This window comes from Asterias rubens, chromosome 20 (genome assembly GCF_902459465.1).
Source record: "Asterias rubens chromosome 20, eAstRub1.3, whole genome shotgun sequence".
Taxonomy (NCBI): domain Eukaryota; kingdom Metazoa; phylum Echinodermata; class Asteroidea; order Forcipulatida; family Asteriidae; genus Asterias; species Asterias rubens.
In genome coordinates, this window is record NC_047081.1 from 6,950,356 (window position 1) to 6,974,025 (window position 23,670).

The window sequence follows — 23,670 nt, forward strand, 5'->3', positions numbered from 1 at the left end:
CCTTTTTAAAAAGCAGGAGTCACCTTTAACTCTACTAGCCGGAATGAAATGGCATATATTTGTTTATTGATGTTTTTGTTCTAAGAGCCTTTTTAAAAGCAAGGCTCACCCTTTACACTAGCCTGGTGTACAGTGTCTAAAACTGCTACGAGCTAGTAAACACCACTTCTCAACTTACCTTGTGGGTTACTGTCCAACCTAGTTGCTTAAAATGCTCACATTTTTTCCTTTACTGATGTACATAATATAAGTTGTTTTTGAGTTTCTGATCATTAAACTGGTTGTGATTGCCACTGTGAAATACATCAGAAAGACACATTTATGACAACAAATTCTTAAAATACCTGTATTGGCTATTAGAGCTTCATTGGGTAATTTAACTGGTAAGTAAAATGCACAGTTCACTAGCCCGGTTGGCGTCTTTACAAAATGCTTAAGCCCTAAGCCTGAAAATATTTTAGTACTCCTAGATGCAGAAGTCTTACACAATGTTTTCATGTTCAACTGAATTTGTCTCAGAATGGAATGTTGAGTAGCAGTACTTTCTTAATAGAGGATGGTACCTGGTATCTGGTATCTGGTACCTGGGATCCAAGCAGTAAGTAGCAGGTAGAACTTTAGTTAAGGCACCTGCATAACGTCTAGAAGTTCTCTCCAATGAGATGTTGATCTTGAAGGGGCCCGAGTGGTGATATTGTTCACTGAATGCCTAAAACTTGTGGCCGACCGAAATCTTAAACGTTGCTTGTCGACATGTTAGAATCCTGCACAAGAGAACAAATTATGAATAATTAATATGAATAAGTGGCACAAATCGTAGAATTATCGCCATTTAGTTGTTAATCAGATGGCTTTTAAATGAGGCAAGTGTGAATAACTTTTCATTGATAAAACGGGGTGACTGAATCCTTTTGACAAGCCTGGAGCAAGTCCGAGTACGCACATTTAGTCGACTACTGGCCAGCAACGTACATGCGTAGTGACGCACTCACTCGAAGGACTAGGTTGCAATTCTAGTCAACCATTGGTACCACGGTATTGAACACTTTTCTGTGCTTTACACATGTTAGCATGGAACAGGCTGTTGGGACCAGTGAAGAAAGCATGGGCTCGAGGCTGGTTCCAAATGGTCGACCACAGTAGTCAACCAATGGTCAACCAGCCTGGGTTCAAGTCAAAATAGTCCACCTTTAGTTAACCATGGTGCACTCTTGGGGGGGGGGGGTTCACACCGTTGACTTACTAAACTTCATCATCATCATCTGAATCATCATCCACTGAGGATTTCTGTTGGGCAGCGATAGGAGGAAACAAAAATTTCATACAATAAAAATCTGTTTGAATGGTGTAGAAATCTCACTCTACACTCCACGAAAAAAAAAATGCTAAAAAGTTAAGTGTTAGATTGTTAAAACGTGCTTATTCACTCCTGTGCTTGCTTGTGGGAGAAAGCCAACCTGGGCTTGCTTGGGGAAGAAATCATAAACCCCACAGTGAAATTTAACGGAGACATATCTTGCTTTTAAAGGACTTTGGTGTATCTCTAACGTGCTTCAACAAAGTGAAAGTGCTGGGGGGAGGGGAGACAAATTCAAAAGATTAGGAGTTTGGATGAGGAACACTTTGAAGTTAAATAATAGTGTTGAAGCTCGTCTGAAAGAAATAAATGCAAACAATCACTGGAAAAGAATCAAATAAACAAACAAAACTTCACACTGTGCTTCAAATTCAAAAGATTCGGAGCTATGGATTTTTATGTTAGATGTGGAACACTCTGAAATCAAATATTAGTGTTGAAGCTCGTCTGAATGGAAATAATGCAATTAATCACTGGGGAAAAAAATTTCAAACAAACAAAATGTCACACTGTGCTTTTCATGTTACACACGTGCTGGGATTCCAAGAAAACGCCATTCCAGTTGTGAGAAATTAATGAATTTCCGAGGGGAGGAAATGATCATCCCAAAATAATTGGGACTGTAAAAAAATTCGCGACGCTGCAACTGAAATGACCGATTTCTTTATCCACACTAACAGCAACGAATCAGAGGATTGGTCATCAATCTCGCCGTGATGGTAAAAAACTCACACTTGAGACAACAGAGTCTGATCGTGGACTGAAGTTTCTTGAAGTGACAGTGGAGGTTGAGGAGGTCGCCCTTGAGGAAGTTGCCCTCGATGATGCGGCTCTGGACGAGGCGCGAGATTTAGCCACACTGGCTGCTCTCGCCTTCTCAAAGACGTCATCGTCATCTGGAGGGACCTTTGATAGTAGAAGTTTCAGATGTTATGACTTGACAGAGGGTCAAGGTTTATCTTTAATATTTTTTTGAAAGCACTGGTTTTCATATAAAAATAATACTTATGTTGAACACTTGTAAAGCGTCGGTATCCGTCAAGCATGACGCTCATGGCGAATTCAAAAAAGACAACTTTTCAACAAAAAAGCATTATTGAACAGATGAGTTTTGAGTGAAGATTTGAAAATTGACATGGAATCTTGTCGGCGGAAGTGTAGAGGAAGACTGTTACAGAATTTAGGTGCAGCATCCAGTCGCCGCAAGAATGAAACGCTCTGGGTACGGACAACTGTAAGAGTCTGTAAAGCGAAGACGTCTAGCTTAATGGTATTGTGAGATGATGTGAAGACAATGTGGTAACCGTTCTATAGGTATTTAATTTCAAACAAGATGAGATGTTCACAGCAAACCAACTTACGTTGACCTCAACGTCCACCGAAACCTGAGACACACTCGTCTGAGGTCTCGGGGACACGACTGATTGTCGAGACACTGAGGATTGTCTCGACATCGTTGATCCTGATCGACTCACTGGTGAGGTAACCTTTTTTGGCAGCGTGCGGGGAACATTGAAAATACAGTTTTAAGAAGCAAATCTACAATAGAAAATACCTGTGCAAATTGATAGAAAATTTAGTAGGGTAGAGAATTCTTCACAGATATAAAAAAGAGGATCTGATTGTTTTCAAAGAGGGGCTCCAAGGTTAAACTAAGCTTTGCGATAAACCCATTTTCCAAAAGATAGCGGCATTATGAAAATGAAAAAAAAAAAACAATAAGAACAATTTCAAGTCTCTAACATTAATATGGTGTGAAATGCAACAGTGTTTGATACCATTTAAAAAAAATTCAATTGTAAAAATCCAAAAACGTTGCATTTCAAAGAATGGTCTGTACATTTCTGTACGGAGAACTTTCAGTTGATCTCTGAATTTTGATATAATTCATTCAGCGATGAATTTTTACCTTTTTTTTTTATTGGCGCACAATTTCTCTTTGAAATGTACAGACCCACTTTTATTTGACGATCAATGCCATCACATTTCAAATTTCGCTAATATTTTCTAAAAAGAGTATCAAATAAAAAGACAAACAATTGGAAAAATATTGGAAAATGATTGCATCACAAATCTTATTTTGACCGAGGAGACCCTCTTCAAATTTGTGAGAAGTGCAGCGAGTAGAATTAGTAGAGAAAAGGAAAAGAGTGGATCATAAATAAGCAATATCAAAGAGGATGAATCCAAGTGAACAGGGTCCAATTTCATAGAGCTGCTAAGCGCAAAAATGGGCTTAGCATGAAATGTTTGCCTTGATTAAAACAGGATTTCCCAACCAAATATCTGTGTGATTTTCAAGATAAGCATATTACAGCTGAATACCAGTAACTAGGAAATGAAGCAAAAAGGAAATTCGGTTGGTAATCCTGTTTTTATCAAGGAAGAAATTTCATGCTAAGCAAATTTCCGTGCTTAGCAGCTCTATGAAATTGGGCCCAGTTTTTTATTCTTAGTATTCTGTTTGATGAACACAACAAGTGGCAATTAATTATCAATATATAGGAATGGAATGTGATCATCTGGTGCAGTTAATCAAGGCAGGTCAGCATCAAGCTGGATATGTACCTCAGATTGACGACTTGGCGCAGCCCTCGACATGCTCGTGGATGTTCTGCTGGCATTATTCTACAAACGTAAAAACTTGATCGTTAGAAAACCTGAAGATTTATTTAAGTATGAGAAGGTAGTATTGTTAAAGTATATAGAGCTTGAATATTTGTAGACTCAGAAGTGTTAGAGCTCCTAAAGTAAACAGTTTATAAAAATAAAACCAAGAGTTGAAATTGTTCTACAAACACAGAAAACCTATAGATTTATTTCATAAGGCGGCAACATCGTTGAAGTGCGATAGAGGTTGAACATCATTTACAATTCAGAAACCTTTAGAGACCATAGCGGCCACTAAGCGGCTTGAACCAAAATGACCATAGCGGCCACAATCGACCAAAGTGTTTGAACTAATTTCGCTTTAACAAGAGTGCCAAAGAAAAGGTATCAAACCGAGTTGACACTTTCCAACCGCTCCCTGTTCAGAAAGAATAACAATTCTAAAACGAAACTTATTTCTGTTTAAAACCATGTTAATCCACAGTTGTTTACGATCTTTGGCTACCTACCCCGATGTTGATCCTCTGTGAAGCAGAGCTTCCTGGTCGAGAGCGTTGGGCGCTGCCACCTCGACTCCCTGCCCTACCGCTGCTCTGTGAGAAGGAGGCGTCAGAGTCCCAACGTTCCAATTCCTCGCGGACCAAACGTTCCATCTGCTCTCGCTTGTTGCCTCCTCCGGTCTCGTCCTAAGAGGAGAGATGGATAAACAAGATTTTGGATCTGTATCGTGATAAGTTTTTGAATTGTGCTGGAAATCACTCGGTGTTCGTAAATACGTCACACTACAAAGCATGTTTTGCCTTTTGTGAGATTCACATCACATGGACAAACATTTTTAATAAAAAAATCACAGCAAACTCAAACAAAACACAGAAATTGTGAACTAAAGATAGCGAAACCGAGAAAAGTGAACTTTAAAAAAAAAATCTAACCCTAAAACTGTCAATTGAAAACTGGTTTGCATAAAATTAATCATGTTCAACACTTGTGGTTTTTATTATTGACTTTATTTCCCCCCATATACACCGGTGTGTGTTAGCACTGTATACTCGGTACTTTCCAGAGCTCTGTGAAAACAAATCACAGGCATATTAATACTCGGGTAGGTTTTGAATCCACGACCTTTGCAATTCTAGAGCAGTGTCTTAGGAATATGAACAATCTTTATCCCCGATGCGAATTTAACATCTATAAAACTTTGGTTACGAGCTAAGAACCCTATTATTATGCACATCAAATGAAAAAATCACTCCTAGGAAAAGTCTGGTGCAAAGATAACCTGTTGACACACACACACAATACCTCATCATCAGCATATTCACTGTAGCCAGAAGCCGAGGAACTAGACCTCGACTGCAAGTTCATGGTGGTTTTATAGGCCTGTTTGACCTCTCGCTCCTTGGGTTATTGCATGCATAGTAACCATAGCAACACTGATCATTAAAGAGAAATGGCAGAGAGGCAGGAGAAGCAAGAACGTGGAGTGGGGCGGGAGGGGGTAAGAGACACTGACGGCTTTCTTACAACAGTTTGTTTTCTCTCAAAGAAAGTGATCTATACTGAACAAGAGCCTTGAGAACAGGCTGTTTGAGAACGTCTTAAAAACACCAGTGTTTTGTTGGAATTTAAAAACAAATCCATGGATCTCTCCATGCGTTTCGGGCCAATACACACAAATTGTATGCCAATACTACCCTCAGCTCCTGTGAGTTAATTTGAATCTCATAGCCCCTTACCAAGGGTGGATTTTACCCTTGTTTTGGGCAAAGTGGCATAGATCACAAAAATGGGGGGGGGGATTGAGGAAAAAAAAATATAAAAAAATAGTTGAGCTGAACAAAACTGTCTTCCTCTCAACCCTTGTAGTTGATAATCAACACCATTTATAACGCCATGAGAACTCTAGTAGAACAACAGAAATTTTACTTCTTTAATGGGAGACTTTGGGTCGCTAGGTGACAGCAGGCTTCACAGTAAATTTAAATTGTTCATGTTGTTCTGAGCACGCCCACATAACCAAGAACAATGAATTTACCTGGTAAGTCTGCTGCCACCTAGTGTCCCAAAAGAAAGATTCTCTGTTTTTCATACCTCTGTGATGCTATCAAGAAGTTTGCCCATGGTCTCACGGCGCTTCAGCTTGGCCCTCTCCATGGCCTCAAGCTTGACGAGGACAGCATCTATCTTAGACACGATGCTTCCGATAGAATGCTCCATACGGTCCACACGTCGGCTCAATCTAAGATGTAAATCAAGACAATTCTAAGAGGTCATCTTCATGGATCAGATTCAATGACTGTGAAAAATTCCCTGAAAAAATGGCTTCAAGGCCTGAGTTCCCCCCTTATTATTGACCCAGTGCCTCCTACATTCTACAGATTCTGTGCATCAACAGAAAAACAGGTTTGGACACAATGTGGGCGACCTCTTTCTCTCTTCAGAGAATGCTTTCTATCTTCCAAAAAAAAGTGAAGTCTCTTTCGAAAGGGGCCTTTGAAAAAATCTTGAGAAAATGCCTGCATCTTAAAAGCATACCTGTGGTTTTTGGAAATGTCAATTTTTTAAATCCTATATAAATGTTGATGTAAAAAAACCAACTTACATCTGAAAAAATTAATTTCAAATGGTGGTCGTCATTTTGAAATATCGTCGAAAAAAAACCTGAAGCAAATCAATGTCCAAGCAGGATGAAAATGTTGGCGTTAAAGCTACTCAAATTCAAATTTTGGGGCAAGAAACTGTTGTCTTTTTTTTATGCAAAAAATTACTTTGAAGTGAAATGTTTCTCAGAATAATTTAAACCATCACTAGGGTGCTGTAGGCTTCTAACCAAATGTATACCTTCCCTTTAAAGGCAGTGGACACTGTTGGTAATTACGCAAAATAATTATTAGCATAAAACCTTACTTGGTAACGAGTAATGGGGAGAGGTTGATAGTATAAACATTGTCAGAAACGGCTCCCTCTGAAGTGCGTAGTTTTTGAGAAAGAAGCTATTTTCCACGAATTTGATTTCAAGACCTCGAAATCAAGCATCTGAAAGCACACAACTTCGTGTGAGAAGGGAGTTTTTTCTTTCATTGTTATCTCGCATCTTCGACGACCAATTGAGCTCAAATTTTCACAGGTTTGTTATTTTATGCATATGTTGAGATACACAAAGTGAGAAGACTGATCTTTGACACCTACCAATAGTGTCCAGTGTCTTTAAACCTAAATATCAAGAATTTGTCAGCCACAGAAATATAAAAGATGACTCATCTGAAGGGTTGTATTTCCATGGTTACTTACACAACAAACTCCTCGTAGGAGACGCCGCCTACACCACCACGCCCTCCGACGTTGGAGTCACCGTCTTCGCTGTCCAGTCCGTCGTTGAAGCTGACACGGCTCTTGCTCCGTGCAGGAGGAGCATTGGAGGTAGTAATCTGCGCCTCTTCAAGTTCAGCGAGCTGGTTGTTGAGGTCCGTCTATCGAAAGGAGACACAAGGGAGATGCAAATTTGTATGTTTGATGGACGAATGAGGGTGTAATTTATAACAATAATACTAGGTTCTTAAATAGTGCCTTATCACATCCCTCAAGGCCTATGAAAGCACTCAGTAATTTTACTTGCAAGGTATGTGGAACTATGTTTTGAAGTATGAGACCTACTCCTTTAACACACCATTTATTGGTATTACAAGGTAATCCCAATCAAACCAGGAAAAACGAGGTCAACCCCTTATCTTAACAATAAGTACACTGGGAGCTTTTAAGTGCATTACACAACACACAGGACCAATGGCTGTACTAATCATCCAAAAGACAAAGCATCATGGTTGCTTAACGACACAAGTGTCACGACCGGGGCTCGAACCCACACTCTGTTGATAAGAAACACCAGAGCATGAGTCCGGTGCTCTCATCGGGCCACATCACGCAACATTAAGGACATGTCTTTACCTTCTGTCCCTCCAAGTCTGCAGCCATCTTCATCTGCTCCTCTGCATCTAAGATGCGATCACCATCAACATCGTATTTGGCAAACACCGCCTCGATCTCAGCATCCGCATGGCCACGGCTGCAAATCAAACAAATATGTTTACAATGACATATCCAAAACATCCTATCCTGCACTGATGTTTAAAGGCAGGGTGTACTTTTGGTAGTTTCTCAATAGATAAATGCCTATAAAAAAACTTTCTTTGTATGTAGCACTCTTTAGAGCTGTAGAAATGACTCCCTTTGATGCATCGTAGTTTTAGACACAGAACTTTAATCTTAGAAAGGTTTTAGGCATGAAGGATTTGTTTTTGTTTCTCCTCCTACAGCGCCTTGATCTTTTTGTGAAGGGCTTTACAAATACCTCTAATTATTATTCGGCTTGCTATCAATCAATCAGTCAATCAATTAATCAAAAGTCATTTACAGAGCGCAAAATCAAAAGATTGGCCTAAGGTGCTGAGGCACAGATGAACAGTTAGTACGCCTGCTGGAACAAGTGAGCTGGCATTTCCAATTTGAAGCTTATTCCACATTTTGGGCCATATACAAAGAATAATCTATCTGCAAGAGCAAGAGGTAGATGATACAGAGACAATTACTCACCACTTCAACTCATGGCGCCACTCATCAAAGTCTAGATGCTGGTCTGCATTAGCGTCAGCATGGGCAAGTGCCTCCTGAATGTCGGCGATCTTGTCTCGCTTGAAGTTCAGTTTGCCAACCATCTTCTCATAGCCCTTCTTGAAGTAGTCAGAGATCTCAAACTCAGACTTCTGGTTGGCAATGTCCGCCTTGACCTCGCTGTAAGTGTCGTTGATGATGGCCAAGAACATGTTCTGATGGGAGTTTACATTCAAGAATGAATTTTATAAGAAACAACCTTTATAGATTACATGTATGTGTATTTGTTTATCTCTTGTTCTGTGTATTGCTTTTACTACAGGGCCCCCAGGGAGAACAGTGTTTTTACACTGATGGGGCTACCCCGTATATATAATACTTATTAATAATAAAATAATAATAATAATAAAGAGAAGGTATACATTTTGTAATCATTGGCCTTTTTTCACATTTGTGATTTTTTGGTAATTATGAGGTGTTAGAAGTACCTATAAATAGTAAACTTGTAGCAATAACCTTGTATACAAAATCTTTTGAGAGAAGTTTTGGCTCTTTTAAGATACGGTGTGGTCTAGACGTTTTGAACGGTACGTTCTGCTCATCTTTGGTCTTCAGTCTTCTCCTGAAAAGACGAGCAGAGTATACTGTTTGAAACTTTCAAGACCACAATTGCTCTTTTCAGAGCCAACACTCCCACAAAAGAGATTTACACAAGATTGTTCTTCAGCTTTATAACTTACTTCCTTGGAATTAATTATCAATGAACTACTTACCAACAACACAAAGAAGACGACAAACACATATGTCATGAAAAATATCGGACCGAGGGCACGCTCTGCTTCCTCCAGCTCGTGGAAGTTGAAATCACCAAGAACGATACGGAACAGAGTGTAACTAAGACATCAAAACAAAAAACGATAACAATTATTTCTGAATAAGACTAATTGATCAAAAAAGTTTTTATTTCATCGGAGAAGTTTCATTGCATTTAATTTCAATTAATTAATTAATTCTGGTTGTGTGGCTAGGGACTCTCAGAAAAGCAAAAATAATCACTGTACTAGAAAGAAACCCAATGGAGAAACAACAAGGGAAGAATCGTATTAGATGATGTGGGAAGAAAACTCTAGAGAATTATTCAAGGAAAAACCCATGCAGTACAGTAGGGACTTAGGGGGGGGGGGGGTCGGGGGGGGGGGGGGGTAGAGGTGGCAGCTGAGGTGGCAGCTGAGGAAAGATACCTCTACACCAGCCAGACCACCAAGTTGAAAGTAAACTCTGCGCAGAATTATAAACTCAGCAACTATTGGCTAAATCCCAGTTCATTCTTCCTGCAATAAGAGTTTCGACATCACAGTTTTTGCACAGGAGTGGAGCTTAAGTCAACTGTTGCAAATTATTTGTGACGTCAAAATTCATACTGCATTCGCATTCACAGGAAGTATGAACACCCTAGACTTAAATCTCAAACTTACATGCAGTTTTCGACGGTGCTGAAATCCTTGATCTGTGTGCCAAAGAGCAAATAGCCGAGCTGGGCGTAGGCCAAGAAGATGATGAGGAACATGATGGTGAATCCTCCAACATCCTTGGCGCAGCGAGACAGAGTTGAAGACAGCTGATTCATCGTCTTGTTGAAGCTGATGTACTTGAAAACCTGAAGGAAAGACCAGAGGAGAATATTGTAAATCTTGCAAAAATTCTCAAGAGTAAAGGTCGGTTCATACTTTCTGTGATTTTTCGCAGTGAATGTTTCGGAGGAGTTGAACATAGCTCAACTTTTGCAAATTTGTGAAGAAACAATTTGTTTCGCATTCGCAGGAAGTATGAATCGGGCTTAAGTCATGCGAGGCAGATTATGTTCTTTTTGAGAACTTGTCTTGCTATTTATTCTTCTGCCACCGATTAGATTTTCAGAATTCAGGAGACTTCTCAGTTCTGAAAAGAACTGTCCGGCCCACTAACTACTACCTGGGCAGAATGTAGAAACTCACCTGGGACTACTTCGTTCGGTTAATGGATAGAGGGGACTTTTTGTTATAAACTTCACTGCCTTGGAGTGAGTTCTTAATATTGGTCTTGACATTTCGCCTAGCTTGGTGTGAGAGATATTACAATACAATACAATAATACAGTACAGTACAATCAAACTTTATTGTGCCTGCATGGGAAATTCCTTTGTCCTTTTTGCTCTCATAAAAACACAGTCACCAATAAAAGGTCAATGTTGACCTATTTTTAGGGGTTCAGAGGTGTTTCAGTTAAGAGTCAGTCACTGCTCTTATATACACATGGTATTGCTTAAGCAGCTCTATGAAATTGGGCCCTGCTCATTTCCGCTTAGCAGAAAATTTTTAAGTAATATTTTCGGCTTTAGCAGCTCTATGAAATTGGGCCCAGCGTTAAACCTTACGATGCCCATGCCAACAATTATCTTGAGTGTTTTTACCTTAATCCAAGCGAGGAAAACCACCACAGCAATGACGTTATTATAGACGGCTTGACAGTAGCCGAGAAACTCAAAATCGGCATACTGATCCGGTTGAGACAGGAGAACGTCTATCATGCTAGTCACACTCATGGAACGGTAAACGTAGAAGCCCATACACATCACCGACACCTGTCGAGATCAATCAATCATGATATAAAACTGACTGAATTACACACATATGGTGAATGCTTATTTAAATATGGTTAATTTTTAAAGACACTGGACACCTTTGGTAATTGTCAAAGACCATTCTTCTCACCTCAAAATATGCACAAAATAACAAATCTGTTGAAATTTGAACTCAATTGGTTGCGAAGTTGTGAGATAATAAAAACACCCTTGTCACACGATCAAATTCAAATATTTCAGTGGAAGATTATTTTCTTCTCGAAAACTACGTTACTTCAGAGGGAGCTGTTTCTCACAATGTTTTATACCAGTATCTTTAAAAGGAAGGGACTGTATACGTTTGGGTTTTGAAACTGTTTGATTGCCTTAACCGCAAACATTGCCATATTGTTTTAACCGACAAAAAATGTAGTTGTGTACACTAAAATTAACCTTTGAAAATTTTATTTCAAAAGGTGGTTTTTGAGATATCAACCAAACTCCAGATCAAATATGTCCATGCAGAAAGAATAACCCCTCTATGAGTACACAGTCTGAGAAGCGGTAATGGAAACGCTTCTTGTATTCAAACTTTTGGGGATAAAAAATGAGATCTCTTTCCCATAACAATAGTACTTGTAAGTGAAATGATTTTCAAAATGCTTTCCAAAGTCACTGTACATGTACTCCTTAAAATGTAAGTTTTGTTGCCATTAGTTTTCAGAGTCAATAGAGAGGTTTAGCAAGTCTATGGATACACATGATACAGATACCGATACTATGACACTTTGTGTGTTCACGTGACGCGTATTCACGACTATCGTATTTTGCACACACGTTGGATACGGATACAGGAGCTCATACACGTCGTAGAAAAACGGATACTGTTTGGCAGCCTTTTAGCTGTCTTTTTGTCCCAGATCAAAAACATTTCCAACGGAATTGCTTTCACTGGTATCGTGCTTGATATAGGTAGCAAATGGTTAGTCATTTACAAGCAAAACGATGAGAAAATGCAGTGTATAAAACACAGGGTCTCTATAAGTCATGCTTGTCGAGAAAAACACTCATGATGAATGCGAGCACACTCTAGTGGCACATATCTATACTTTGCAAAACAAAATCCAACACGCGGCTGACGTGAACGGATACGGTTATCATATCCGTATCGGTATCTGTATCCGCACGCTTGCGAAACCTCTCTATTAATATTAGATTACTTACAATGATGATGATGACATCCAAGCAGTTCCAGGTGCTCTTGAAGTAGGCGAACCGATGCCTCTTAATCTCCAAGATCTCTTCCACGATGTAGTACAAGATGAAGAGAGAAAAGATACCCTCGCAAGCCATGATGAAATAGTCAAAGGCAGTGACGTAGCGGAGGAGCCGGACTGTGCGGAATGTCCATGATGGAATAGCGCCACCAGTTGGTGGGTATTCAACTACCAGTCTGTGTTGAATAAAACATAACTTCAATTAAAAATAAATCAATAACAATTCCCAAAACAGTAAGTTTTAGATAATCAATTTCCTTACTCCTCCATCATTAATTTTTTGTATGTAATATAATTTACCTGTAGAAGTTTCAGCTTCATAAGTCGTGTAGTTTAGAGAAAGTGAAAATCACAAAGCAATGTTTCCAGGAGAGTAAATCCAAAATACATACACAAATATTTTTTGTCTCACTGAGCGATTTGTTTTTACCCATTTCAAAACAAAACTACAGCACCTCAGCAAATAGTATTTTAAAGGCAGTGGACACTATTGGTAATTACTCAAAATAATTATTAGCATAACACCTTACTTGGTGACGAGTAAATGGGGAGAGGTTGAGAGAATAAAACATTGTGAGAAACGGCTCCCTCTGAAGTAACGTAGTGTTCGAGAAAGAAGTAATTTTCCACGAACTTGATTTCGAGACCTCAGATTCAGAATATGAGGTCTCAAAATTAATCACAACTTCGTGTGTTTTTTTCTTTCATTATTATCTCGCAACTTCGACAACAAATTGAGCTCAGATTTTCACAGGTTTGTTACTTTATGCATATGTTGAGATACACCAACTGTGAAGGCTAGTCTTTGACAATTACCAATAGTGTCCAGTGTCTTTAAGGGAAGCTTTCTATCGTCTTTATCTTTAAACCGTGTGAGTTTAATGTAAATCTGTTCACATTTACACTGCCAACATAGGGCTTGATAGCTCAGTTGGTAGAGCGCTGGCACATTAATCTGGAAGTCGTTGGTTCGAATCCCACTCTAGTCAATTCTTTGTTCAACCCCAAAAATCATTTCAAAATTTACCTAGTCAGTTTCCCTTGTGGGTTATATTGATATCTGAAACAAAAAGTCGCATTTCCTTAAGGGGATCCCCTGGCTGACGCTTCCCAGGTTGTATCAAAATTTGGGTGTGATCCCTGGCTACACGACAGTTAACGGTTGAATGGCTTCTGACTGGCACCCCTGAACAAAGATATTGACAAAATAGGGACACCGCCAACATAGGGCTAGATAGCTCAACTGGTAGAGCGCCGGCACGTTAATCCGGAGGTTGTTGGTTCGAATCACACTCTAGTCAACTCTTTGTTCAACCCCGAAAGACATTTGGTTTTGTATCAGTTACAGACAAATTCCCTGTAAAGTCCCCTGTTCTTACCTCACGATGCAAAACAGATTGATGTTGGCGTTGTAGACCGAGAAATCTATGATGACGACTCTCGTTCCTCGGTCAAGCCATAGATTCTCCTTCAGTTCATCAATGATGGCTTTGCTCCGGAGTCTGAAATGGCTCAAATCCACATAGTAACCTCCGCCGCTGTAGTTGGGACCCAGCTTCCCCTTGTGCCCCGAGCCGTCAAGTTCTTCCTCAGAACTGTACTCCCATCTAAAGTGGGCGTCAATCAAAATTAAAATCTCAATATTTAATAATTTTTGGCCATGACATGAATCCCTACACACTGTGAATGGATGTATGTAATATAATTTACCTGCAGAAGTTTCAGCTTCATCAGTCGTTTCAGCTTCGTTTAATATTTTCTTAAAGAAACTACAGCACCTCAGCGAGTAATATTTTAATGGAAGCTTTCTATCACCATTATCTTGAAACCATCTAAGTTTAATGAAAAATGTTTGAACATTGTGTTTTGTGACGTACAAAAAATAATTAGCTGACTGCAAAGTGCTTACCAAACATATTGACCTATATGGTATGAATGCAAAAAAGTTGTTTATGGCCTGACCTTTCGACCCTAGCAGAGCCTCTTTCCTACAACCCCCACCCCTTGCCGCTCCCCAATTATTCTTGCTTTTGGTGCATGCTTTCTGCCTTTCGACCCTAGCAGAGCCTCTTTCCTACAACCCCCACCCCTTTCCGCTCCCCAATCATTCTTGCTTTTGGTGCATTCTTTCTGACTCTCTCTCTCTCTCTCTCTCTAGATTCATGTTTTTTCCACTTAACTGACTTCATTACATAACACATACCTGTTCATGTGTGTTGTGTCGTCATATAGCTTTCGAGAAAGAATGTCAGACCACGTATTATTTTTTTGAGGTTTAAACACAAAGAGTTTACTAAGAGTAAAAAAATTAGCTCTTACGCAGTGCCATTCAAAAGCCCAAATGCTTGTTTATCTTCGACACTCTCCGAGTACGGCGCGTAACACTGCTTGATGTCGTCTCTGAAATCGCTGTGGACCACACACGAGGAGTTGGTCACCTTTAGTTGTCGGATACGTGGCACTCCGAGGAGTTTATTCTCGTAGAAGATGTACCCTCGTGCCTCGTCGGTTACGTTCTCATCATTGTACCATTTGTCCCAGTACAGGCCGTCCATCAGTGGAGTTTCTGCAAACTGAATTAAAAAAAGGAACTTTTTTTCTACAAAGTCACCATCTTTTTTATAGACCCATTGCACATATGACGTCACAATAGCTGTTCTCTGTGCGAAAAAACGTGCGCGTGACCTCAGCATACCTGTAGTGTTTCGCATAATGCAAGGGGGAGCTATTACACAATACAGAATGGCCTCCGAACAATGCGCCTAATGTTGGGTGTCAACTTTCTTTTGGGCATTGTTTGTATATGATTTTGACACACAGGATGACACCCAGGATAGGCACATGCGAGTACGCTGCGCATATTGCAAGAGGTCTAACAAGCACAATCTTGAAAGCACAAGCACAGAGCAACAGAGCATGGATGGACTTTGCAATTGATCCTCTTCATCCATACACAAAACTACCTGACTTAGGGACCATTAAGAATGATCAATGTTACAAAATAAAAAATTAAAAAAAATGAAATTGTTTTGACCAACCAGCCCACATGTCTCACTTGTCGTTATGGGTATACTTTATTGCTCGATATAGTTGAACGTTTTTTCACCGTTTTAACACAATTTGTTTTGTTCAAGATTTCATGCCTACACACAGTAGAGTGTTATTATTCACTTGTGCATTCATGAATGTACTTGTTGCCTGATACTTAAACTACTGGCCAAGGGCCTGTGTAAAAATTGAACCCTGAAAACAACTGAGAATGAAGAGAAGTGAACAACATACGCGCCAGAAATCAGTCATTGTTGTCATTCCACGGAAAGTATTCTTGGTGTCAGGGAATTGGGCGTCCAGGAAAAGCTCCGACATCACCTTGGTGTAGTAATACATGTTGGAGTTTGTCATGCCGAAAGTCACTGCAAGGGAGAACAAAATGTAAAATATTTAAAGGGAAGGTACACGTTTGGTAATTACTCAAAACAAATATTAACTTAAAAACTGGCTTGGTAAAGAGCATTGGAGAGCTGTTAATAGTATAAAACATTGTGAGAAACGGCTCACTCTGAAGTAGCATAGATTTTGAAATAGAGGTAATTTCTCACTAAAATAATAAAAGACGTCTAGCTAGAAGTCTTTTATTCCTATATGAAAGCACACAAATTCGTCCGACAAGGATGTTTTTCTTTCATTGTTTTCTCCCAACTCTGATGACCAATTGAGCTCAAATTTACACAGGTTTGTTATTTAATGCATATGTTGAGATACAACAAGTGAGAGCACTGGTCTTTGACAATGACCAACAGTGTACCTTCCCTTTAAACTATGTTATTTAAAGAAAATTGTTCTTTTAGCTATAATCATGCCTCAGTGTTAAAAACTATTCAAATTAGAAGATTAATTTCTAAAGGCCTTGTTGATTACAAAATCTGACATACATTGTTACTGTTTTCACAAAGAGACACGTTAGCAATGGCAGCCAAACTATTCTTTGCATGAAAGTGGAGATCTCTAATCATGCAAATCAGCTGTTGATTTATTCATAGTAAGTTTAATTTATGAGTAATTAAGATCATACAAAGTTTCTCTTTAAGAAAGCCCAAATGCATAGTATGCGTTTTTGGCACCGTGCCAGAACTATTTACTTAATTTTTATGTCAAAAGTTGTAAATCAAAGGGGATTTTCATGAATATGTAAAACGGTCACTTCGGTGAAATTCTTGAGCTAACTAGTGTTGTTCCGAAACTACATGTACTGGCCTAACATTTTAAGACTTGAACAATTTTGATACCAATGATAGATCCAAAATGTGTAAAAAACCTCGGTTTGCCAAAATGTCTGATTTTTTTTCAAGAATTGCCAACTTGTGAAAACGGTGACGATGCTGTCTTGTTCACTGAAACAACCATCTATTTACTATTATGAATTTTACATGTAAGTTAAATTGGACAACAGAAACATTTGACTAGTCTACATCTTCATATTGATTGATCTGATTATTTATAACATGATCAATGAACTAAACTTGATAAAAGTTCACAATCACAAACGTAATTTAATAATTGGAGAGAGAAGGGGGATAGAGGCAACATTGAATTGTGAAAGACGACAACATAACACTACAGCATAGAACAAGGACCACACAATGACCACGGCCATGTCTTAAATTCTCCCTACATGTACTTCAATCATCTTGTCTATTCAGCCCCCAGCTTCTTCCAAGGCAAGCCTCTATTGTCACCGTGTATTTACTTAAAGAGGATTCATCAATAATAAATAAGTGTCTCTGAGAGGCACTGACGTAAGTGCCCTGATGCTCCTCAAGAAAAATTGTAAAAATATGTATGCTCGATCTTAGCAGGGGCTTAGCCTCTTTCTTTTCCCGCTTGTAAAATTGCTTTTTTTTTGTGCGTTTGACCCTAAAAAATATCCCTCCTGCGAGTTAATTTTTCATTATTCCCCGGGAATTGATTGGTCCGAGTTGTCTAGCGACCAACCGACGTCATTCACATTACGAACAGGTTGGACGACCATCAAATTGTCAAAGGTTGTTTCATTGTTTTTCAATACTACATAATATAATGCCTCGACTTCAAATACCATGCATTGAAGATACGCAGTCAGTCTAATGAAGGTTGCTGCGCAATAAAGCTATAAATGACTGATCAATCATTGCCATGGAAACGGGTACCAACAGGCAGGTTGAGGTAGCAACAGCTGCATCTGTTGCTACAACGTAGCGAGGATGAACTAAAAACATGGGGGGAAGGTGAAGGGGCTTCAGTGTTGAATTTCTGAACAATTGTACATTGCAGTTTAAGACTGAAATATTTTGTATGCTTCAATGACCACATAATATTCAGTGGACACAATATCACCGCAACCTATTATATTTAATGGTTTTCCGGTAGGCCTATAGAAAGAGAAATGGTTTTCATTTGTATACTGCATGCACAAACATGTAAGGGGTTGAACAAATAACACATTTAGCATGCATAATATATTTATTGTATCTTTTAGAGGCACAACAACAGTGTAGGAAAATTATTTCGACAGGATTTTAGAGTAGGCCTCCATGTTGTACACATTTGGTTCATGTACATGTCATGTGTAGCTTTCTCTATCAGACCTGATACAGTACTGTACATCAAAGGCCCCCGTTGCCCATGTACTTGCCTTGGTGTCTATTGAAATTTTCCAAATTTTTTAAAAACACCTCTGTGCCCTTGCCCTTTCAAAAACAAAGCATCAGGGTTCTCTATGGCACAAATGTCTAAGGTCAAGTAAAAAATTAAAAATCAGGGGAATTTGTGGAGGGGTTTTCAGAAAGAGGAGGGTAGGGGACCATGTCATTCATTTCATAATCATTTGTTTTTCAAAGGAGGAAAGCGTCAACAAAAATGACTTCAGAAGTCTTAAATATGGGTAAAAAGCAGTTGTCCAAAGAATGGAATGCATCCAAACTGTAATATCAGCAATTAAAAGTGTTTTAATATAATACATGGCGTGCGTGGCTTAGTGGATAAGAACACATGACTCTGGTGATTCTGATTAGCGGAGTGCGGTCTGGTCAAAGCAAGTAGGTCCTGTGTGTTGTCTAATAAACAGTTATAAAAGAACCCAATTTAACAAAAATAATCAGGGCGGGAAGATCAATATTTTGTTTACTGCATCCAAACTGTAATATCAGCACTTCAAAGTGTTTTAATATACTCGGAATATTGTGGCTGAGTGGATAAAAAAAAAGAAAAAAAGACTCGAGCTCCAATATAGATGGTGGCCTTTTAGGAAACACATCTTCAGACATTAACAATCTTAAATATACGTATGCATCCATGACAAATTTCATAGAGCAGAAAATATTGCAATTAAAAGCAACTTTCTGCCTAGCAACTTTCTGCCATGTGACATGGTTGTTTGGCTGATAACTTCATTCTGGAAAGCAAATTTTGTTGTGCTTAGCAAAGATTTTTTTGCTTTTAAAATCAGCTCTTTGAAATTGTGGCCTGTACATAATTAGCCTTTTACTTATTCGCCCCAATGATCCTGGTTTGATTGGCGGCATACTGCAACACAGCACCTGGGAAACCAATTCCAGGGTATTCTATAATACTCTACCAATAGGCATTTGCACAGCTTCATCCTTAGACACATTTAAATTGCAACTGAAGACCGATTTGTTTCCTAAGTCACTTTAATTAGGCACTCTTTGATCCTTTACTTTGTATACAATTTTTGTTTCGGTTTATTTCCTCTGCAGCGCCTCGGATTAGTTTTCTAGAAAAATGGCGCTGTATAAATGCTTACTATTATTGTTATTAATATACTATGTAAAGAAAAAAGGTATCATTCATGTACTTCAAACAGTAGCTATGCATACTCTACAGGATAAATAATGCCGCTCTTGGAAACATGGTATTAAGCATGGTGTAAATGTTAAGTGTTAATACTCACTCAAACACAAAAAGAGCAGAAATACTAGGTAAATAATCAGCTCTCTCAGGGTGGTCTTAACATGAAGCTCTTTATCTTGTTTAGTGTCATCTGTCTGCCGAGTCCGCCAAAGAGCTAGAATAAAAACGGAACGTTTGTTAGAAAATGTATCTGGAAAGCTTTTAAACAACCAATAAAGAAGAAAAAAATTATCTGAAAGAAGTAATACCTTTCTTGCTTTAGTTTGGTTAGGAAAGTTTGGTAAGGTTGAAAGGCAATCAGTGTTTAATAAGGCCTATGAAGCTCTTGACACATTGTAGGCCTACTAGAACCATTTTTTTCTTTGAAATATTTTTTCCTTTCAAGAAATGAAGTCATAAATACGAGTGCTAAAAAAAAGTGCATCGAGCTGATTTGGATTCTTACAACTAAAAGTGTGCATATTTTGTCACTATTTTCTCCTATTACACATGATATTAAGCCCAAATTGTACAGGCATTATGGTGGGACTATTCTGTGGGACTATTTTGTCAGCTCTATTAATCTTTTATTGTGAAATACATCAAACTGTTTTAAAAGTACTTCAATAATGAGTTAACCTCAGAAATTGTGAATTAAAATTAAACAAAAGATTAGTCAAAGAATAGGAAACAGAAATTTGATTGTGAATAGGTTTTTTTTCCTTCTTATTTTTACAATTTATTTTAATAATTTATCACATTTTCACCTTTTATTGATGAAAAACACAACAACAATTAACACTAATTTGAAAAACGTTTGTTTTTAAAAATGAATTTTTTAATTTGTTATTTATATAGGCCTCTAAAAGTTTTGTAAGTTTTAATTTTCAAGAAAACCACATAGTTTTCTTGTCCTTGTGCAATTAACAGCCAAATATTTGTTTTGAAAGAAACTTAATTTCTACCCAAGGGCAGGAGTTTTAAGGTTTTTTTAAACAAATTAATTAATTTGTGAACTTCAAAAGAAGTGTGAACTGGATTAAATTTTTGTCACAAACATGTGCCACCCAAAAGGTAGTAATTGTATCATGAAACTTTTGTAATTTTGATCTGTTTCATTCTGTCACCAAGAGAAAATCGATGAGTACTTTTATGCAACTTCAATAAACCTGAAATCAAATTGGCTTTTTTTAATTACGGCTGACTGTCTCAACTAAATGAGTCAATAAAAATATTTGCATGATTTGTGGCGTTGTCATATTACGGAAGGCTACATCTACCTTTCATGCCTTCTCTTCTTAATTATTGATTTGTATGACTTGTTACACTCATCAATAATTCATCTGCGTTCTTACTATTTATTGGCGGTGTTCCGAGGCATGGTGAAAACCATTTGCGTTGTATGGAGGACCCATTTGACGTAACTTGATCAATATTTCTATTGTGGTTGCCTAGCTGGGAGGGGACTCAATCGTTAATTCTCCAGGACTTGCTAATAATAAATATATTGGCTCTACGACGGGCACTGGGCAGTTTAACAATGTTTGTCAGCAGTGTATGGTTAGAGGCTGGAGTTTAATTTAAGTCACTTTTACATAATGTTTCAACAACAATAACAATTTGTTGTTTTTTACTTTATGTGAAATAGCATTATGGATGGATGATTACATTACAAAATCTCCCTAGAAATATTACAAACATAAAGGCACTTTAAATATTTTTTTGTAAACATTTTGCTAGAATAAAAAATGGTTTTAAACATAATATTAGTGATAAAAGGCCCCATGTGATTCTTTTAAATTGGGTTTACAAACTGGTTGGTTAAAAATTACCGACAAAATGATCAGAATCTGAAAGTCAAATTCAACAGTTAACTCATTCCCTTTCCGTTAAATATTGCTAACATCTTTACATTTATTGCAATTTATTATGTTAACTGTTTAATGCAAGTTAACAATACCTGCCAATCATTTTAAAGTAATTTGATATCAATCATTCTTTTGTTTTTATTAATGTTGTTAACAATGCAAAATATACGAAGCTATTGTACAAAACACTTTTTATTTTATTTTATGAACAAGTTTAGAAAAAGTTGCAATAATCATAACCCTTCATCCTCTCGTTGGTTGCAACTCACTGTACAGCAGATGAAGTTAGATTTCACAACTAAGTAGCAAGACAATGTCTTCATAATAACTCAAACTGGCGGTACTTTGTAGTGATTTTATTATGTGCCATGTCCACATGGTCCAATTATCCACTAAATGTCCACTAAATAATTTACAACAAACATGGTGGAGACTGAGTGTAAAACTGGTGTAAATTGCCCATCCATGACTGAGTGAGTATTTTTGTTATGAATATCCATGGCCAACCAACCTTGTCATGTGTTTTTCAAATTAGAATACAAAGATTAACTAGAGCAAAATACAAAGATATCCATTACATACCAGCTGTAAATAAATAAATAAATTCAAACAAGTCTTTCCAGAAATGTTTACTTACATCTTATTCCTCTCTTTATCTTGGTGAAGCATCCCGCTTTTGCCTGTTCCGCCTTCTGCTTTGCTACTTTGGGGTCGATGGTACGAATTTCACCGCCGACGTACAACTCGCTTTCCATGGCGGTGGGAGCATGAACCTTATCCTCTTCATCTTGGTCGTCGAAATCTTGACCATAATTTCCCTTTTCTTCGCTCCCCATGTCAAAACCATCGTTGTCACTCCAAGCCTGCCGAGAGGCTGAGCTAGACGGTCGTCTTTGCACCTCATCCTCCATGATTTGATCCATCTCATGTTCGTCTCTTGGCGTCAGTCGCCCGGCAGCAGTCGAACCACTGGATATTGGTCGCGGACTTACCCGCCTTGAAGCCATGTTCCCTCGGTAACTCTATCACCAGCACGAGAAATGTCTTATCTACTCAACGACTAGTGAATGATAATTACTCCAGTCCCACTTTAAAGCATAAACTGGAGGCAAAAATTAGGTACGACCATGGATGATTGTTTCCTCTCGTACGTGTTTTCTTTTTGGTCCTTGAATTGACTGATGCTTTCTGCTTATGGTGGGTGGTATACTGTTTGTGTGTATAAAAAGCGCACGACGGTCGTCCAAAAACTGAGGAGTGCAATAAAATAGTCAGGTGCCAGAAGCTTCGATCGATTCGTTCAATAACTTAACGTTCTTTACGCGTCTTAGAACAGTCTAGCTCCCCACCCACTTTGTGACGACTACTTTCTCCAAACTTTCAGGGAAGTTGGGAGAATTTAGTTTCAATCAACTCGTGGTTGGTGTAGTAAACAACAAAGTAAAAAGAACAGTAAATATTCTCAGCCGGCCGCAGTCATTTTTTGGGGCACTAGTAAAAGGCTTTACGAATTTATACTGTTTGGATAATAAGATTAGCTGACGTTTGGTATTTACTCTGAAAAACTTTCTCTGTAAGAAGTAGGGGTGGGGTTAGGTGGGGGGGGGGGGGTAAAGCAGCTTTTGACAGATAGGCCAACAATTTGAGAAACTTCCATTTCAAAGTACTTCAATTCGGTTCTGGAAAAACATATTCCTTTTTACCCCTCCCAAATTTGTATATCAGCAGCGTTGCCGCGGTAATTGCTGACCCCCCCCCCCCTGCGTGGACATAAAGGTTTGGCGCTCCTTCGGCAATACTCGAAAACACTACCACCCTTTGGAGGCCTACAGGTTACTAGTTTTATGGTATAACAAATAATAATTGACAAACAAACAGATATTACTGCAAGCCCTTGAACCATATCGAAAACTAGACCCATGCTGTAGACCTAAGTGTTGAAATTATCTTTCGTTCCTGAGTTCGACTATTTCGAAAGATTCAACAATTCAGGGGTCTATCGCGAACCTAACCTGCCTGGCACTCAAACTTCTCAAAATAATAGTATCCAAATTGTCAAGGTTTATTAGCACATCAAAAAAGCCAATCACTATTTTTGTTTTGTAAAGAATTCTATGCCCCCCCCCCACAACTAAAATCAACTCCTTGTAAACTATAATCATCACATCGGATATACCCTCTAGAACTGATTAGGTTTTACTGGCAGATCACACGAAGCATGTAATTCAAGACAAATTGGATGTTGATAACTACCACCATTGGCATTGCCGATTGTGATGACAAAAGCAAGTGACCCTTGGAAAATTCTCGTTCGATGCTACCCTATGGGTCTCGATTTGACTATGGCTAGGGCAGGGCCCAATTTCATGGAGCTGCTAAGCACAACAATTTGCTTAGCATGAAATTTCTTCCTTGATAAAAACAGGATTACCAACCAATTAATTTCCATTTTTTTTGCATATA

At 38.4% G+C, this 23,670-nt stretch overlaps 1 protein-coding gene across 2 annotated transcripts; it reads right to left on the minus strand.

Moving 5' to 3' along the window:
• Window positions 1-270: 270 nt before the first annotated feature.
• LOC117303714 (polycystic kidney disease 2-like 1 protein) lies at window positions 271-22,409 on the minus strand. 2 transcript variants are annotated; one of them, XM_033788008.1, is made up of 16 exons: window positions 21,845-22,409; window positions 19,401-19,514; window positions 15,734-15,864; window positions 14,771-15,024; window positions 13,831-14,058; window positions 12,399-12,627; window positions 11,025-11,195; window positions 10,051-10,232; window positions 9,349-9,469; window positions 8,558-8,790; window positions 7,913-8,030; window positions 7,259-7,437; window positions 6,059-6,206; window positions 4,477-4,653; window positions 3,926-3,985; window positions 271-764 (listed from the first exon to the last, which is right to left on the minus strand). In XM_033788008.1, the coding sequence occupies exons 1-16, from the start codon at window positions 22,212-22,214 to the stop codon at window positions 735-737; spliced, it is 2,745 nt and encodes a 914-aa protein (XP_033643899.1). In that variant the 5' UTR covers window positions 22,215-22,409; the 3' UTR covers window positions 271-734. The 2 variants fall into 2 exon arrangements, with proteins under 2 accessions (XP_033643899.1, XP_033643900.1); XM_033788009.1 differs by lacking the exon at window positions 3,926-3,985.
• Between the last annotated feature and the right edge of the window lie 1,261 nt (window positions 22,410-23,670).